Raw genomic sequence first — 19,946 nt, 5'->3', positions numbered from 1 at the left:
AACACGCCCTCTATGTTGGAGGCAGAGCTCGAGGTTGATGGTGTTTCGTCGTCAATTTCCCTGGTGGAGGTCACTGAGGTAGTCAAACATCTCCGCAGTGGCAAAGCCCCAGGGATTGATGAGATCCAGCCAGAAATGCTAAAGGCTCTGGGTGTTGAGGGGCTGTCACGGTTGACACGCCTATTCAACATCGCGTGGGAGTCGGGTACAGTGCCAAAGGAGTGGCAAACCGGGGTGGTGGTTCCCCTGTTCAAAAAGGGGGACCAGAGAGTGTGTGCCAATTACCGGGGTATCACACTTCTCAGCCTCCCTGGTAAAGTCTACTCCAAGGTGGTGGAAATGAGGGTTCGGCCGATCGTCGAACCTCAGATTGAAGAGAAACAATGCGGTTTTCGCCCCGGACTTGGAACTACGGACCAGCGCTTCACTCTCGCAAGGATCCTGGAGGGGGCCTGGGAGTATGCCCATCCGGTCTACATGTGTTTTGTGGATCTGGAGAAGGCGTATGACCGGGTCCCCCGGGAGAAACTGTGGGAGGTGCTGCGGGATTATGGGGTAAGGGGGTCTCTCCTCAGGGCCATCCAATCTCTGTACTCCCAAAGCGAGAGCTGTGTTTGCGTCTTCGGCAGCCAGACAGTTTCGTTCTCAGTGGGTGCTGGTCTCCGCCAGGGCTGCGCCTTGTAACCAATCCTGTTTGTGATATACATGGACAGGATATCGAGGCGTAGTCGTGGTGGGGAGGGGTTGCAGTTTGGTGGTCTGAGGATCTCGTCACTGCTTTTTGCAGATGATGTGGTCCTCATTGGATCATCGGCCTGTGAACTTCAGCACTCACTGGATCGGCTGGCGGCCGAGTGTGAAGCGGCTGGGATGAGGATCAGCACCGCTAAATCTGAGGCCATGACTCTTAGCAGGAAACCGGTGGATTGCTTACTCCGGGTAGGAAATGAGTCCTTAGCCCAAGTGAAGGAGTTCAAGTACCTCGGGGTCTTGTTCGCGAGTGAGGGTACTATGGAGCGTGAGATTGGCCGGAGAATCGGAGCAGCGGGGGCGGTATTGCGTTCGCTTTACCGCACCGTTGTTACGAAAAGAGAGCTGAGCCGCAAGGCAAAGCTCTCGATCTACCGGTCGATCTTCGTTCCTATCCTCACCTATGGTCATGAGGGTTGGGTAATGACCGAAAGGACGAGATTGCGGGTACAAGCGGCCGAGATGAGTTTTCTCAGAAGGGTGGCTGGCGTCTCCCTTAGGGATAGGGTGAGAAGCTCAGCCATCCGTGAGGAACTAGGATTAGAGCCGCTGCTCCTTTACTTAGAAAGGAGTCAGCTGAGGTGGTTCGGGCATCTGGCAAGGATGCCCACTGGGCGCCTCCCTTGGGAGGTGTTTCAGGCACGTCCAGTGGGGAGGAGACCTCGGGGAAGACCCAGGAATAGGTGGAGAGATTATATCTCAACACTGGCCTGGGAACGCCTCGGGATCCCCCCGTCAGAGCTGGTCAATGTGGCCCGGAAAAGGGAAGTCTGGGGCCCCCTGCTTGAGCTGCTCCCCCCGCGACCCGACCCCGGATAAGCGGATGAGGATGAGGATGAGGAGGAGGACAACGTAATAGCCGATGCGCTGTCGCGGGCGCCAGAAGGGTTCGAATAAACAATTTCCCGTTTCCGGCAGTTTTCTCTGACGGATCCCATTTAACCTTTTGCCTTTCCTCCCTCTGACATTAATATTGTTTGATTTCTTTGTTGCCGCAGCCTTATTTACAGAGGCCACATATGTTGGGCCTCTGTTTTAAGGGGGAGGGTGTTACGTCCCCCTGGTAACACTTACCATGGCGGTCCCCCACCACACCCTGTGTGGTGGGGGGGGGGGGGCGCCGTTTCCCCACTTGGGCCATTTGGCTCTTCCCTTTTTCAGCAGGTGCACCTGATTGACGTGATTGCCCTTAAAAGGTTTTGTTGCACATTCTCATTACACCAGTCAATAACACACTACACATAGTTAAGCTGCCATCTACACTGATACTTAATTTCCTTGTTAGGGCTTATATTTTGAATAAATATACAGAAACTTGTTCACTGCGTGTCTCTCTATTTGTTATGTCATGCTTGAGCCATGCGGTTATAACAAATTGGGGGCTTGTCCGGTATAGGATTTGGTAAGGTTTTTTTCTCATGTCTGACCATATCTTACCATAATCTATTTGTTATGTCATGCTTGAGCCATGCGGTCATAACATGTCTGGATATCAATCAAAGGCTCATAATTACCTTTATGCCATGTACTAACAAAATGTAAGTTTTCTCTTTTCAAAACGCCACCTCAAGCGTTTTATTAGCCGTTTTATGTTACTATTTTTTGCTGGAGAAGGAGGGGTGGGCAGCTGAAAGGAGTCGTAGTGAAACAAATGTTGTTTCGGCCCGGCATTCGAGAGGGCCTAGTGCACGGCTCCATTAACTACTCGTGTCCGAGGTTTTTCCTTTTACTTAACAAGAAGTTGATGGTTTTTGGCAGAGATTGGACAAAGTCAATGTTTGGCAAGTCCCAAGTAAGTCCTGAGTCTTGGCAGTCAAGTCTGAGTCGAGTCCCAAGTCAAGACAGGGAAAGGCAAGTCGAGTCCAAGTCAGAGTCACACCAAAGGAGTCACACCACTACTACCTTTTTCAAGTCCTGAACAAGTCACCATGTATTTTTACTTAATGATGTCATAATTAGGCTGTTGATCATAATTTCAACTCATCACTCCAATGTACAGTGTCATTTCTTATCAATACAGTTATAATATGTTCATTGTTTATGTCTTCAAATGTGTTGATATGCGCATGCGCCGAAATCCTATGTCGTCTCAGAGGAGAAGTGAGAGTGGACGGTGGGTTTGAATTGTATTAGTAGGCTACGGAAGGCCCCACTGTGACCCAAGAGTTGGAAAAGCTGCGCCTTGACTAGCGTGGCATATGAGCTATGTATGGATGTCTGAAAGGACTGTTTGAGTGGATGTCAGTTACAGTATGCCACAATTTTCTATAAGGAAATTTTCATCACCACCCGCCTGTGTCTTCAGTAGTAGAAGCTGAAGTAGTTGTAGCTGTGTAGTAGTAGTAGTACGGTAGTAGTACCTGAAGTAGTAGTAGCTGAAGTAGTAGTAGTAGTAGCTGAAGTAGTAGTAGTAGTAGATGAGGTAGTAGTAGTAGTAATAGCTGAAGTAGTAGTAGTAGCTGAATTTGTAGTACTAATGGTAGTAGTAATGGTAGTTATGGTATTCTCTTTAAGAGAATAGCGTAGTTGGTGCGTGATTAAAAGTAGCCCAATAGGGTGGGAAAAAACGCCCAATCTGGCAACCTGCCTAAACGTCCTCAAAATGTAGCCCAATAGGGCGGGGAAAACCGCAGAATCTGGCAACACTGCTGAATGTCCTCACGCTCCAGCGTCAACGTAAACGAAGACGATATGAAACTAAAACTGTGATTCTGAATAAAATATAAATTATATCGAAATTTTGTTTTGATATTATTGAAGATACAAGTGTAGATTTGTCTTTGCTCGCTGTTTTTTTTTTTCATCTTCACGTAAGTGAATGCTTCTTTGGCAGGGGTGGACTGGGACAAAAATCTGGGACAAAAAACATGTTAATGGCTGTGTCTCAATTCAGGGAACGCATCCTTCGAAGGATGTGGTCTATGAAGGTGTGGCCTTCATAGAGAAGGTGTGGCCTTCATAGACCGTGAAGGCCGGACCGAAGGCCGAACAAACGTTTTTAAATAAGACGGTCTGCCCAGTGTTAAAATATAACGTTAATTCGTTTAACGTTATATGGTTCGTGTTAATGAAATTTAACTTTGACAAATTTAAAAAAAAAATTGTTTTACTTTATTTTAATATAAAAAAATGTTTTTACATAGTTTTGTCATTGAATATGTAATTTGCTGCAACTGCCGCTTCCGCTCTCTCGACGCCATTTCTGAAAAAATCCAACGCGCAATGAATCTTTGGGGGACTCTCTAAATCGACGCCACTTCGCCCGGGGCGGGACTTTACGTCCTACGTCACTCGCTATGGGTGTGCAGGTGTGCGCGTAGCCGTCACTCGCGATGGGTGTGCACGTGAGAAGGTTTTGGCTTTTAGTATCTATGGGTTGGTAATAACGGTTCTGATGATTTTTCTGATGGAAAAGTGGTCTTTTATTTCCATAATCTTGGTTCAGTGAACGCATAAACCCGTTTGTTAGTTAGCAGTTAAAGGTCCACTATGCAACTTTTTTAGCCAAAATTACATTAAGTATGCAGGTTGAGAGTTATGCTGATGGTTCTGCATCCATTTCTGGGTCGATTGGTGGGTGTGTCATTTACCCATGTCGCCTCTCCAGTGAAAAAGCGCATATGCAACTTGATCTGTTCGGACCGAGACAATCCGGATGTGACGCAGCGGAAGTATCCTCGAAAATGTAGTCAGATTGTAGTTTCGAATATGCTTTACGGCACAGCACACACCCAAACATGGCACCGGCTAGATGTAAACAGCCAGTTGCGAGGCAATTGTTGCATTCATCATGGATCAATCGACTGTTAGGGACCCAAGAGGCGACTGCCGGTGGAACAAAAGAAGAATGGACCAGAAAAGAGATCAGACACGAGTGAAAGGGGAACTATGCAACTCTTTTGGCTTGATTTACCTTAATATAACAGGCTAAGAGTCATTGCGATGGTTCTATTATACATTTTTGTTCGATTGTTCGTTGTTTCGACTCCCCCTTGCGCATCTTGGCGGAGAAAAGAAATATGTTTCTGCCGGCGACCCGCCGCCCACTCTCGCGGGAGTCTCAGGTCTCGCGAAGTAACGAATTGCTTTACGGCACAGACCCCCAAACACGGAACCGGCTCGATATAAACACAAGTAACTAAGGGATTGTTACATTCATCATAGATCAGCCGACTAAAAAGAGACAGAGAAACCCAATGTCGGAGGAACAGAAGAAGAGAAAAGGGAGACTGACCGACAGAGAGGCCAGACACGAGTAAACGTTGGGCAAGCTTTTCAGGAATAGCGTGAACTGAAAGAAAAAGAAGACTGCAAATCAGACGCCGACTTGGCCGTGTTGCTTATGAAATTGAAAGTTACCCTTTGGCGAACTTTGTCTTCGTGGTATTCTATATGTTGATAGTCTCTGTACAAATGTGTTTGCTCAACCATTTTGTTGTGAGCCCTGTAAAAATTGTTTTCTCTACCGTTTTGTTGTGAGCCCTGTATGTTTCTAGCTTGCTTGGTTGCAACCATATAAGCACCTTTGTTTCCATGGTTGTTTTGCTGTTCGTCTGTCTCGTCCCCCAGATACAGACTGAATCCCTGAATCCAGGTTCTTGTTTATTTAGATTATTATGTTGGCCAAACAACCTAAGATAAAACAATTATAATCTAGGATATCAATTCTCCCCGTCAACTATAAAAAAGGATGTATTTATGTTTATTGCAATACAAATACACCATTTAAAAAATGTATAACCTTGCCTACACTTTATGAACATCTACTTCGGACATGCCTCCACGTATTCGCCGGCTTCTTTGAAAACAAATGTTGGCTCGCGTAGAATTTCATGGGGAAGGGTCGTCAACGAGTTGTTACGACAGTGTTGTAAAATATCTACTACGAAGCTGTAGGGGGCGCTGTGTAGAGAAATGTGCGTGCCAAAACCAAGAAAACAGCGAAGAAATGCCCGAAGTTGCATAGTGGGCCTTTAAACAAAATGCGATCTCTTTGTTTACAGTTACCAACGACCAATGTTTAAAGACTGATGATTGGGGGTTCGATTCCCTAGTGATGCAAGGTTTTTTCTTTCATTTTGGACTGCACACACATCGCGAGTGACGGATACTCGCACAATGTACACACATCACTGTCTTGACAATTTCTAGGCAACCGAAATTTAAAGATTGTCAAGTGGTTAACTCTTGAATCACATGTACTTAGACCTGATGGGTTAGGGGTCAGAGAACAACTCATTAACGCGGGGATAAGGGGTTTGATTCCTTAATGAAGCTAGCTTTTTTCTTTCATATTGGAATGGATGTTTGTATGCCATTTTGCGTAACTTGTAGTTTATGATGAAGAAATGTTACTGGGGTTAAGGTTAGGGTAACGGTAAGGGTAAGAAACAAAGTGTTTTTGCAACACAATATTTCTTACAATAACACAAAGTCCAAAGTTTTGATGGATCCAGTAGGAAACTTAAGATACCTAGAGAAATGCGTGAGTGCTCACAAAACATCAACAAGTCAGCAGTGTGGTACAGGGTGATCATTTCTGATATACAGTACAAAAGCTGAAACTATTTGCCAGGAGTGGGAAAGATGCAGACGCAGACGTGGGAAGCAATAAGACACACCAACACACAGTTGCCTGTTGCAAAATGGTTCAGAGTTTAATATAAATAGTTAGGGTTAGCTGGTATGGCGTTATCTGGTATGGCTATAGTCTAATGTTAGCTTAGTTCGTGTTGTTTCGTCATGTTAATCGCTAGTAATAGTAACTCATCTGTAAAAAATAAGCCTATCATCACAGACTGTAGGAATGTCACCCACCCTCCATCGCGAACGACACTGACGCTCGTAATCCTGTACTAGTGCAAGGGAGTTCGAGCACAGATCCCTGAGACAAACGGCTACGCGCACACATGCACACACATAGCGAGTGACGTAGGACGTAAAGTCCCGCCCCGGGTGAAGTGGCGTTGAGAGAGTCCCGAATCTTTGGATACGTTGGGCCGTGAAGGATCCATCCGGTGGATCCTTCAAATCCGGGAAAAGAAGGCTACATATGTCGGCCCATCGAAGGATGCGTCCCCTGAATTTAGACACAGCCAATGTTGGTATGTGTGTGTGGTTGGAATTGTGTGATTATCACATTCAAATAGTTTAAAAGCAAATAAGCAACCCTCGGTAAGTCAAGGGTGGAAATAGATGGCTTTGCATTATGCAAAACATACTGAGCAGAACAGAGAGTTGTCTTTCTTACAGCATGTGTGCCATTTTGTTTGTACCATCATTGGTTTCATAGATACACATAGCTTTCCTTGGGGGTTGTTGAGGGTGGAAGAAAATACAAATCAATACAATGGAGTCCCTCATCTCGGTGTACAGCTAGCTCAGCTTCCCCTTTGCTGGACACTGAATCTGCCTGTTTTGACGGTAGAACTACATTTGCATGGAAGTGACAAGTACCAAAAAATTCAAATTTAGCAGGCCAATACGATAAAAGGGAAAAGAAAATAACAAAATGAAAGACAAAGAAATAAAATACATTTAATGTAAGGCTAATATTAATGAGTTTAGGAGTTTAAGTCAGTAAGTATTATATTGCCAAACATGCCCGCTAATGCACCTGTCATATCTATGCTGATGTGTCCTGTCCTGTTCCTTTTCGACGTTTTCGTATTTTTCTGTGACTTCAGAGGGAGGTAAACGGGAAGTAAGTGACCCGGGCCGTGTGTCAGGCTGAGCCTGAGTCAGATTTGACAGAACGCGGAGCAGTCCGATTTGGGAGGACCGTTCGGCCGCTCGCTTTGCGCCGATACACTGTGTTTAAAAGTGATACCACCTCTAAATTGAGATTATTGTTTTGCGCTGTTTGCGAAAATATCCAGCAGGCCAGCCCAAGTCACTTTCATATGAATCAAAGAATCAACCATCATATCACATACTTTACTCTTGATTGACGTTGTTACCGTCTGTTGGCATCGACTTAGCTCGGTTTTAAACATTGTGGCAAACTGTATGTGCTTCTCATAAATAAAAGCAGAAGTATAGTAGGTGAACTTGTCACTGATCCTACTAAGTTCTGTTTAGTTCTGACAGTTTTTTATCTGACAAAAAACCTTGCTCTGAAGAACTGTTAGATTCCCAAGTGCACATGAACGGTTGCTGTCGGGAACACGCGTAAGCGTTAGCGTCATCACTGGCGAGCCGTCTCGTTATCACCAGCGGAGTGAACGCGCCTTATATATATCTATAACCCCCACTACGAGTCTTTACTTGTTGTGGAAGAACCAGAGACGTCACACGCAGTCTTTATGATTCACATTATAATCTGAGGTTCGTCGAGGTCTAGCCCCCCGAGTACATCACAGACATGCTGACCCGGTACAAGCCTGTTGGCAGCCTTAGATCCGCGGCGAGGCACTCCTTACTGTTCCAAGGTCGAGGCTAAAAACTAGCGGTGATCGGGCCTTCTCCACCAAGGCGCCTCGGCTTTGGAACGACCTACCCACGTAGAGAAGGTTTGCTGAATCAGTCACCTCTTTTAAATCACTTCTTAAAACACATTTTTATAGACTTGCTAGTAGTGTTGCCGTCTTTTAATTCTCGTCCTACATGTCTTATTTCAAAGCACTTTGTAAACCATTGATATAAAGATGCTATATAAAGAAAGATATTATTATTATAGTTAGTAATACAATTGGATACTGGTTTGGGGTCACTGGGTCACACGACATGGAAACTATTGAAAAAACTGCAATTATTTTGTATTCATATATTTAAGTGAAGTAACTTAATGACGGTCCCTAAATCAGTTTCCAGCGTTTCAGCCGGAGGCTCCGGGAGGTGAGCTAACCATTTTCCTGCTGTACTTGGCAAAAATCTATAAAGTCGTGAATGAACCGGACTGAATATCAATCGAATATCCAACCTAAAACCAACTTCGCCGCGGTCATGAACTGTAACGGTTCACTCTGCTACTCCTCCTCTGTGTGTGTGTGTGTGTGTGTGTGTGTGTGTGTGTGTGTGTGTGTGTGTGTGTGTGTGTGTGTGTGTGTGTGTGTGTGTGTGTGTGTGTTGTGGCATCCCGCCACGTGGTCCTCGGCCTGGACGGGCCCGGGGTACCGTGGAGGACGGGGTGTACCACCCCCACCCACCAGCCGGCGATGGAGAGCAGCCCTTTCGGCACCCCAATCAGGGTGATTGGGGGACACCTGGCCGAAAGCGCGGGAGCCATGTTAAAAGGAGGCACAGCACAGCACAGCACGGGCACGGGAGCAGGAAGGAAGTGCTCGTGGCAGTGAGAGAGCCTAGAGGCCCACCGAGAGACCGCATCTCCTTTATGTTTTGATTGTTAAGTTGATTGTTAAATAAATGCCTGAAATGGCTAAAACCCGAAGGCCAAGCGAGTTTTGTACGTGGATTCCGGCTCAACCGAGCGCCGGGATACCACACTTGGTGGAGAATGCAGGCAAAACGAAGGTCCCACTACGGCTCCCCGGTACAGACGCCGCCGCCGCAAGAGACGCCGCCGCCGCCGCCGCAAGGGATGCCGCCGCCGCCGCAAGGGACGCCACCGCAGCCGCAAGGGACGTCGCCGCCGCCGCAAGGGACGTCGCCGCCGCCGCCAGAGACGTCGCCGCCGCCGAAAGGGACGCCGCCGCCGGCGCAAGGGACGCCGCCGCCGCCGGCGCAAGGGACGCCGCCGCCGCCGGCGCAAGGGACGCCGCCGCCGCCGGCGCAAGGGACGCCGCCGCCGCCGGCGCAAGGGACGCCGCCGCCGCCGGCGCAAGGGACGCCGCCGCCGGCGCAAGGGATGCCGCCGCAGCGCGAGACGAGGCTGCAGCGCGAGACCGGGACGTGGCAGTGCTGTCGGCCTACGCGGACGTGGGGACAGGCCGGCCCTGCATGCTGCCGACATGTTGGGCCAAGGAAGCGTCAGGGTGCCCAACCGTACCTGCGAGAGTCATGTCCAAACAGACGCAGGCCATAGTGGACACTGGCAGCATGGTCACCCTCCTCCGGCCCGACCTGGCGGGGGGAAGGGAAGGGTCACCAATGGAGGTGACATGCGTACACGGGGACACACAAACTTACGAGACCTGCCACGTGGTCGTCCGGACACCACAGGGGGTGTTCACGGCTAGGGCAGGGGTCGTGCCACACCTCCCGGCGCCGTTCCTAATTGGGAGGGATTGCCCGATATTCCGTCGGTTTTGGGACCCGGCACTAGAGTCCCGGGGCAGGAGAGATGCGGTCGCCGCCGCGGCAGGAGAGGCAGCCGCCGCCGGCGCAGCCGCCGCCGAAGCGGCGGGAGACGAAGCGGCGGGAGACGAGGCGGCGGGAGACGAGGCGGCGGGAGACGAGGCGGCGGGAGACGAGGCGGCCGACGCGAGGGACGCAGCCGGCGCCGCAGGAGACACCCGGCCCCGGCGAGACACCATCCTGGGCGGGTCCCTCGGCTACCTGGGGCTTGGACAAAGGGTGGAGGAGTGTGGCATCCCGCCACGTGGTCCTCGGCCTGGACGGGCCCGGGGTACCGTGGAGGACGGGGTGTACCACCCCCACCCACCAGCCGGCGATGGAGAGCAGCCCTTTCGGCACCCCAATCAGGGTGATTGGGGGACACCTGGCCGAAAGCGCGGGAGCCATGTTAAAAGGAGGCACAGCACAGCACAGCACGGGAGCAGGAAGGAAGTGCTCGTGGCAGTGAGAGAGCCTAGAGGCCCACGGAGGCCCGAGAGACCGCATCTCCTTTATGTTTTGATTGTTAAGTTGATTGTTAAATAAATGGCTAAAACCCGAAGGCCAAGCGAGTTTTGTACGTGGATTCCGGCTCAACCGAGCGCCGGGATACCACAGTGTGTGTTCTCATAGCGGATTCTGGCAGATTCATGGCCTTTTCTTTTGTATGAGTAAATCATACATATGTTAAGCACGTGTTGGCGGTTTATTGAAATGCTGAAGCTCAGTCCTGACCATCACCTCCTTGGGGGTGGTCTTGCAGTGACGAGGCCAAATATAATGGGATGATTTGATTGGACTGGTATTTGGACTGCTTAGTTGGAGGCAGGTAGCATGGCTAACGCAAAACCTCATCACAAATTGAGATTTGCCATGCAGCCCAAATGGAAATCGTGCGCAAGGCAACACGGGTATACCCAGGCTAGGAGGCAGGGGCAGTGTTGCCAGAGCTTTTGTCTGGGGTCTATCGACACCAATCAAAGTTTGACCCCCCCTGCAAAGTTTGCACCCGTAATAGCCCCCTCAACCAATATTCCAAACAGAAAATTCTAAACACATCTCCTGGGTGACAACACCGTTTTTTTGTACGAGCCAAACTGAATAGAAGGTACCCGGCCAACCTACAGGCCATTGTTGTTAATAGTAGGGCTGGCCACAGGTGCGTGGCCACAGGTACGTTTGCACAATAGGATTGAAAATCCAATGAAGTCTTTCTCTGCGCACAACCTTTAAGACTCTCTGGGACTGCCGTCAGGGCTACTCATCAACCGAAAAATGTTTCTGCAGCTTCCTCCATTTGTTTTCCAATCACAGCAGTGGAAAAAGTCCTCAGATGGAGATTGGGTTCTTCAGCATAGATCTCAGCATACCTCCATGTTTTGTAATCATTCTGAATCAACCAAAGAGTTTTTCTACTGAAATGCAATTGCAAATGTAGCCAATTGATTATGAAATGCATCTTATGATTCAGCAAAGTTATCTTGTTATTACTGCCAGTGCAGGCAAAAGTGAGATCTTGTGATAATGTAGTTTGGGCCCCGTAGCATTGCACTTTACTGGAGTATAGGTGGCAACAGAGGTCATTCAGAGGTATTGAAACCCTATTTAATGCATGCCTTGTATATATGAAAATAAAACTAAAAGGAGAGGACAGAGGCGAAAATTACAGGAAAAGGATAAAGGTATGCTACTAGTAGCGGAGGAAAACAAAAAGGTGCAGTATTTTTTTATGAAATAAATCTTGTTTACCTTTCAGCCGCTTTAAAATCCTTCGATGAGTGGTAAACCAGGCGAAACTTATGAACATCAAGCAGAATAGTCATTCAATTATGTTGATATATTGAGGAACTATATTAGTAACATGATCTGAATTCCGGAACAACTTGTTGTACCAAGGAACAGCAGTGACATATATGTGTCATTAAAAAGGAACTTACATCAGAAACAATTTGACCCCTACTCTAATACTGATGAATTTCATCCCCTAACAATTAACGCCCTTTTAGTGATGACATTTCTGATTATTGGCCAAGTGTCTGCTGTTAATAAAAAATATATTTGCACAGGGCAAACTAATCGCTGCAGCCATCATTAGTGTTGATCTACGATCATCTGTGTGTGTGTGTATGTGTGTGTGTGTGTGTGTGTGTGTTTGTATGAAGAATGCTGGCAGCTGTGGTTACAGTTGATTTGGGTGTGAGCGTCAAATAGCAATTCCGCCCAGCAGTGAGGAAACAGCCTGAAGGCTAACCGCCTTCTCTTCGCTTTGAGCCAGGATCACTTGGCCAACTACAAGTACTCATTCCAACACTGCAAACATGTTCAAAGACGTTGAACATGTTTGCAGTGTTCAACGTGTACCTACCTACCCACTTACCTGTCTGTCTACCTACCTACCCACTTACCTGTTACCTAAATAAGCTTACCTTATGAACACACCAGTTTCATGGGGATTTATTGGGTTTGTTTAAAAGGTTATCTCTTCTACAAAGCCTCACAAACGCAAATGAAAATTGTTAAGTTGTTTGTTTTGGCCAACCTGTCGTGTTATCTTGTGGTAAGTAGCCTACTTAAACCTGTGATAAAGTGTGCAATGTCAGAGTTTTGAAGTTAAGAGGTAAAAAAGGTTTAAGTGTCAGTAGTCGCTGTCGGGTCGATTGAAACACTTGTTTCAAACGTCCCGCACATCACCATGCATAATTGCGCGAACATTGCATGATCATTACCTGTATAAATCACAGAATTAATAAATGTTTTGCAATAAACAACTACTGCTTTGAATTAATAACATATTTTGAATGAACAAAACGTGTTTATCACATGCATCAACAGATTATTACTGAGAGAAAAATGCCGTGCGTGAGAAGAAGAACCACCTCCCTTGGGCTGGTTCCTGCATGGGTGTATGCCAGGGCCTACAGCGAGGTCTATTCTGGGAGATCAGTGAGGCAGGCAGCACTGGCAAACAACAACAATCATGTGACGTTGTCACGCTATCTCAAGCGGAGGGCAGAGGAGGGCAGTGAAGTGAACCTGAAGAGGGCAGCAGCCATTTATTTTGGGCTCACCCCTAATGAGGTCAGTGTTTTAGGACAGGCATAAACACACAAATGTACATCAACTTTTTATGACCCCTTCATGTCAGAAAATTTGCCTTCGAGCTGGCAGTGCATTTCAGCTGCCCATTCCCTGCATCCTGGTCGAGGAAGAGCATGGCGGGGAAGGACTGGTTCACCTCCTTCATGGAGCGCAGTGTCAGCCTCTCCCTTCGGTGTCCAGAGGCCACTAGCCAACAAACACAACTATTTACAGGGGTCACCACTGTCCAGGTGCCAGACCGTGTCATCGCCCAAATGGGGCAGAGCAGGTCGGGTCAGTGACCTCAGCGGAAAGGGGGACCCTGGTCACAGTTGCGCTGGCAGGCAATGCACCCTTCCCACCGAGTAGGGTCCAGCTGCAGCCCCGGAGAACAACACCCTGGCGTGACAACAACCCTGGCGCGACGGAAGTACTCTGGCGTGACGGAAGTGATTTTTTTTTTAATTTAATGTACACACCGCTAAATCGGAAACCAAAGATGAACCATGGAAGTAAGTGTGACTGTCAATATGCTTGATATATTGAGTAATATTGATGTTAAAGTTGTGCCGTGGTTTATTTACTTTTCGTTAAATTCGAATATAATGAAACTGCGCCCTACACTTCGTTCATGGAAGTAAGTGAGAGTTAACCTGTTCATAATAATTATTAATATATTGAGTAAAATTCATGTTAAAGCCGTGCAGTGGTTTATTTATTGTCATCCGTAATCACCAATGTGATACTACAACAACACGATTTAGCAAAACTGTCATGCCTTTTTTATTGTATAACTTTTAAGGAATAAATCGTTTTTAGATGTGTTTATAATATTATGTTCTACCTTCATGGTTCAGGGACTTCCACCACAGGCATATGGGAACGACTGTGGGATCTTCATGATTATGGTACACTCAGTCGCAGACTAAAAATGTACTGAACAGATATAACAACGCGTGTGAATGTTGTCCCCAATTAAATTTTTCCATCACAGTATGCTTGGTACCTTGCCATGGAGGCACCGTTTAACTTCACTGTTGTAAGTAGGCATTAAATTAAATGAAAAAAGAGCTGACGATTTAAAAGATACGTTTAAAATAAGAATTGGATTTTTGACATATGTAAGGTTACAACATCGAAAAATTCATACTTGTATACATATTTTATCATTGTCAATTCTTGGAATATCCCCTTACTTTAGAAAGACATGCCAGTCCTCAGAAAATTGTGGTGCACAGTACTGCTTGAGAACTTCCAACTGGATGGGTATGTTTTTGTTTATATCAAATATGAATATATACCTCAACCCCAATATTAACAAAATATGTATAATTCCTACAATAATTTCTCTTTATTTATACAGGCACGGCAGAAGGTTCCCCACACTTCATGGAGGAGGCCAAACAAATGGCGGTTGACTACTTCCACCAGTCTTCAGACTGAAGCGAAAAAGATAAGTGAATGACGTTTCCAGTGACAGAATACAAATAATATTTTGGATAGGCTTAATATTGATTTGACTGTTTGATTATTTTGACAGTGAGTTGGAGCTGATGGCAGTCAGCATGAAGAAGCTATATCTTTAAGATTCTGTAGATTATTTGTTAAATAAATTGTGAGGAAACTTTGGTGTGGTTATTCTTCAATGTATATTTATATCAAATTATGATGATATATTTAACAAAAAATTAAATTTGATTCTATTAGACATTTTAAAACAATTACTTAATTCTAATTACTTAATTCTAATGGTCAATTACTTAATGAGTAAAGTATATAATACACTAAATTCCATTAAATAATTGTCTACACACTAAATTAGTTTATTTGTCAAAATAACGTTATAATAAGTTTAATAACGCAAAGAAAAAATCCTGAGGTATTTGTCTAAATAACGTTAAAAACCTTTTTTAAGCTCTAAAAATGGTTACTAACGTGTCGAAATATTTATTTATTTATTTTTTATGTTAATTCAAGCGATAAATACGTTTATTTGTCTCTAAAAAAATAATCTGATGTAACTTCCGTCCAGCCACAGTACTTCCGTCCCGCCTGGGTGTTCTGTCACGCCAGGGTGTTGTTCTCCGGGGCTGTAGCTGGATACTATTGGTCCCACCTGTCATTTGCCGCAATTGATTACTGCAGAGCCAATGGCATAGTGCTGCTGTCATTCCCTCCCCACTGCACCCACAGGTTGCAGCCAATGGACATTAGTGTCTTCGGCCCCCTAAAGGGGTACGTAAACAGTGCGGCGGACAGGTGGATGAGGAGCCACCCAGGGATAAACATCTCAATTTATGATGTGCCCTCCATCGTTGCTGAAGCCTTACCAAAGGCTGCAACAGTGAACAACATCACCTCCGGGTTCTCAAGTCCAGGGATCTGGCCTTTTAACCCCTCTGCGTTTGAAGAAAAGGACTTCGCCAGAGCCTATTCCACAGACCGTCCTCCTCCCCAGGCTTCGGGTGACGAGGTCAGCGCTTCTCCAGGTGCCACTTCAGGTAGGAACAGTTCATCAGAAGCAACAGAGGATTAAACAGAGTTCATAATACATAAATAAATTGTCCCATAAGTCCAAGTTCATAAAAAAAGACCATAGGGTAGTGGACGGCAGAGTACCTGCTAGACCACCAGGCTACAACTCTCACATCAGGGTATTTAACAAGGATCAGGAGGGTGGATTTATAAAAAAAAATTCTATTTAAAAGTGTGAATTCTTTAAATGTGTCGTTTGGCAGGCATGGATGTACCTGAACGAGCTGCCGGGCCTGACGAAGCTGCCGGGCCTGACGAAGCTGCCGGGCCTGACGAAGCTGTCCGGCCTGAGGGAGACGCCCTTGAATTCAGCCCGGACATCGTCCGGCCATACCCTAAGGCCGGGCCTAGAAAGATAACAAAGAGAAGAGGGAGAAAGAGGCAAGTGGAGTTACTCTTGCATCTCATATCTTGTCTGGCCTTCCTTTGTCTACAGTCATGTAGACCTACCACATTTAAAGTAATTCAATTAGCATTAAATGGTCAAATTTAAAGTTTTCAGGACAACTGCTATACTTACGGACACCCCGGTGAGGGCTGCTTTAGAGGCGGAAAAGCAGGAGACTCTGAAGCAGCGTCGTCCCGCCAAGCAGCCTCCCTCCTCTCGGGCTCCCAAGAAGAGGCTCTTCTCGCCCGCTCCTGAAGCCGCCCCCCTTGCTGTAGTCACCCCTGGTGCCACCTCAGCTGCTCCTCCCACCATCACCTGGCCCGCTGATGGAGTCAGCCCCACCTTAGGCCTAGTTTGTCCTGTTCCGGATGCAGTAGAGTTCACCACTATTGCCGCCTCTACTTTTCCCAACTTATTTAGGCCTATCCAGCGAGGACGTCAGCTGCCTCGTTTGCTGCGAGCCTCGATGCTGGGGAAGAGTGGGTCCAGTGTGTTTCAGTGGTCGCATGAGGCTTGCACCAACGGGAGTACACACTACCTGTGTTACCTGTGTGACAAAGAATACAAATATTTTGCCTACTATACTGTCCATGTGTCTTCACTAGTTTGCAGTGGAAATACTGTAAATGTAGGCCTACAGCACAATTCACTTAACATTATAGACTGATTAACTAACTAACTAACTATTAGGCCTGGGTTAGGCTATGAGTGGGAGCTGGGCTATTAAATATTTTGCAGGGTAGGCCTACTTTTCGTCCATCCTGCGTTCACACCAAAAGATGCAAAAAGTTGACGCGCGGCACGATCCCATTCAAAGTGAATGTAGAGACGCGTTGCTGCTTTGCTGCCGCAGCATTTGCTGCCGAGAAAACCGTCAAAATCTGATTTGCAGCGCGGAATGCCCGTGCCCACTGCCGGGCACGGGCGGCGGGCGCGTTCACGTATTTTGCGGCGCGTCAAATGCTGCTCGAGTTGAAATATTTCAACTTTTCGGCAGCAAACGCGTGATGACAGCCAATCAGCGTTCAACAGCGTTGCCACGGAGGCGTTGCCACTGAGTGACATGCCGTAACAGCCAATCAGTGTTACTCCCTTGGAGTGACCTAGAGTTCACTACCGTTACATTTATTTAGTAACTCGAAAAACCCCACAAATCAGCATTCTGTAGTGTAGTTGTGTTTACAGTTAAACTAAACTATAGTAGTATGTGTATGTATAAGTATGCTAAAGGGCTAGCATAACAACCCCAAACAAAACCCAGTTGGGTGCCAGGCAGCACCAGCCTTCCAGGCTCCGAATGGTCTCATGAACCCATAAACGACGGGCATTCCGACGTCTCTCCCTCTTCCACAACAGGTAAAGACATGCAATGCTCGTAATGTCGGTTGTGAATGAATTCAAAAGCACCGCGAAACTTCCCGCGCTGCAAAACTGCGGTGCAGCAAAACGTTTGCAGCGCGTCAAAACCTTTGCTGCGCCGCAAAACTTTTGCTGCGCCGCAAAACTTGATTTGCCGCGCCGCAAAACCTCGGCGTCAACGCGTTCGGGCAGCAAATGCATCTTTTGGTGTGAACGCAGGGTTACATTTATTTAGTACCTCGAAAAAACAAACAAATCAGCATTCTGTAGTGTAGTTGCGTTTACAGTTAAACTAAACTATGAGTATGCTAAAGGGCTAGAAAACAACCCCAAACAAAACCCAGTTGGGTGCCAGGCAGCACCAGCCTTCCAGGCTCCGAATGGTCTCATGAACCCATAAACGACGGGCATTCCGACGTCTCTCCCTCTTCCACAACAGGTAAAGACATGCAATGCTCGTAATGTCGGCCATGGTTGTGAATGAATTCAGAAGCACCGCGGGCAAAACTTGCCGTGCCGCGAAACTTCCCGCGCTGCAAAACTGCGGCGCAGCAAAACTTTTGCTGCGCGTCAAAAGCTTTGCTGCGCCGCAAAAGCTTTGCTGCGCCGCAAAACATTTGCTGCGCCGCAAAACTTGATTTGCTGCGCCGCAAAACTTGATTTGCTGCGCCGCAAAACTTCGGCGTCAACGCGTTCGGGCAGCAAATGCATCTTTTGGTGTGAACGCGGGGTTACACATCCAAAATAACAATGGCTACATTAAATTATGACAATAATAATTTAATTTAGTGGACATGCACACTTAAAAACTTCTGGGTATAAGCTAGGCTAGCCTTCTACACCCTTGCTCTTGGTCACGACACATGGCTTGCAGACAGTGGCGGTTTTAGACACGGGCGACCCGGGCAGCCGCCCGGGGCGGCATATTTGTGGGGGGCGGCAAATCACACGGGTGGCGCCACGAGCAATATAAAAAAAAAATGCGCTGCGTAGCGGTTATCAATGAAGTACCACATTGTGTGGGGAATAGGTATTTTGGCGCCCCCTGCTGCAGGTGCACAACTGCTCGTTGAGAAGGTGCCGTGTATAGACGGAATGAAACCCCCACTGAAGTCCGTAGGCTCACGATACAATAAATAAATAAAGGTTTTAGACAGGGCAAGTATAAAAAGGGGCCAATATACATCCATAATTTAAAGCCGTCCGAGTGGGGATCAGGATAAGACAGGCTACACCAAGAAAAACATGGGTTCCCTAAGTGCCGTTGGGACGTCTCAGGACGGGTGACCGCTGTGAAGGAGGCCTCGCCGGCGGGATCCATGACAATACATTTGGACGTTTTATTGTTATCTTGGTATGTCAGGGTTGTATTCCAAATTCCTGTACCTGCGGCCCAAGCACCTGCATATACCATGAGGGATCTTACCTCAAGTCAACCGGTTTGAGAGAACGTCCCTCAGGCATTGGTGGACAATAAGATTAATTTACATGACTCACTCTGATTCGTGACTCACGATATACCAAGGGAAATTCCCCAACATTTCTTACACAGGTTGCTAAAGGAAGTGTTTTTACTTCTTGGTCCATCATCCCCTGCTGAGTCCTTTGTCTGGAGGAGCCCAATAAAAGTCATCGAGGTGGAATGTGGCTTTGCTACAAACATGTCAACAGGCTAACCAGACGTCCTCTTTTACCCGCACATGCCCTTTTTTGGAGACACTCAAAATCGTAGGGGATTTTATTAAAGCCTCCAACATTTTCACATTGAATTTGTGTTGTTTCCCTGGGTCGTTCATTAACTAGTTAGGCTACGCCCTCCCCTACTCAGTTCTGTTCGCTTTGCATTGGTGGAAGTGAGAAAGGGGGAGTGGTTAAGAAGAGCCCTCAGATTGGACGGTTTGACTTACTTAATTACCGTCATGTTTTGTAATTATTTTTTTACCATAATTGTTTTATAGGGACAAACATTTACAAATTTCTCCTACAGGGGATTGATAAAGTTCTATCTATTGAAAAGAAAGAAACACTTGGTCATACTTTACACACTTTACCACAGCATTGGCCTACTGAATGCAACAGATATATTTTAAGCATTGGAATGAATGCCACATTAATATATACTTATGTTTTTGCAGGTTTGCAACGTTTAAAAGTTCAGGGGAAAGTATATGCCTCTTCTGGTGTTGCTTAAAACAATAGCCTTTTGAGGGAGAGTTTTTTCTGAATATTAGTGTTAAGGGCCAATAATGCTACTATCATTCATTAGTCACCATGTCTGCGGACAAATTTGCAAGCAGTCACATGTTCATATACCCCCCCCCCCCCCCCCCCCCCCCGCGCTAAAATCTCACTCAGTTCAAAACTTGAGAGCCCTGCAACATCTATGTGCTATCTAGGTATAATGTTGTCCTGATATAGCTAATGTTGAATACAGGACATGCATACAAATAAACAAACAAACACATGAACCAGATACAAGGGGATAGAAAGTAAAGATTCAACCCATTCTTGGTTGAGATTATTTATACGGCCAGGTTTCAATTTTCATAAGTGATTAAGATACAACTTTATGCCTCACCCATGAGGGAACATAGTCAACAGA

General features: G+C 46.6%; 1 protein-coding gene across 7 annotated transcripts; it reads left to right on the top strand.

Moving 5' to 3' along the window:
* The first annotated feature begins 12,320 nt into the window (after positions 1–12,320).
* Positions 12,321–19,651, top strand: LOC130375564 (uncharacterized). Of its 7 annotated transcripts, XM_056582566.1 has the most exons (8): positions 12,322–12,541; positions 12,817–13,574; positions 13,920–13,970; positions 14,057–14,101; positions 14,264–14,328; positions 14,426–15,563; positions 15,801–15,978; positions 16,100–19,651. In XM_056582566.1, the coding sequence occupies exons 6-8, from the start codon at positions 15,266–15,268 to the stop codon at positions 16,650–16,652; spliced, it is 1,029 nt and encodes a 342-aa protein (XP_056438541.1). In that variant the 5' UTR covers positions 12,322–12,541; positions 12,817–13,574; positions 13,920–13,970; positions 14,057–14,101; positions 14,264–14,328; positions 14,426–15,265; the 3' UTR covers positions 16,653–19,651. The 7 variants fall into 7 exon arrangements, with proteins under 7 accessions (XP_056438538.1, XP_056438541.1, XP_056438539.1 ...); XM_056582563.1 differs by having other exon boundaries at positions 12,321–12,541; positions 12,817–13,062; positions 13,297–13,574; positions 13,920–14,328; XM_056582564.1 differs by lacking the exon at positions 13,920–13,970.
* Positions 19,652–19,946: the final 295 nt, after the last annotated feature.

The sequence above is a fragment of the Gadus chalcogrammus genome, chromosome 22, assembly GCF_026213295.1.
Source record: "Gadus chalcogrammus isolate NIFS_2021 chromosome 22, NIFS_Gcha_1.0, whole genome shotgun sequence".
NCBI classification, from domain to species: Eukaryota; Metazoa; Chordata; class Actinopteri; order Gadiformes; family Gadidae; genus Gadus; species Gadus chalcogrammus.
Note: the sequence above shows the minus strand (reverse complement) of the source record. Positions and strands in the feature narration are given on the sequence as shown.

Coding starts and splice junctions, on each gene's coding strand:
- LOC130375564 (XM_056582563.1), top strand. CDS start 15,266: ATGGACATTAGTGTCTTCGGCCCCCTAAAGGGGTACGTAAACAGTGCG. Junction 15,564..15,800: donor TTCTCCAGGTGCCACTTCAG/GTAGGAACAGTT, acceptor GTCGTTTGGCAG/GCATGGATGTACCTGAACGA. Junction 15,979..16,099: donor AAGAGAAGAGGGAGAAAGAG/GCAAGTGGAGTT, acceptor TAAAGTTTTCAG/GACAACTGCTATACTTACGG.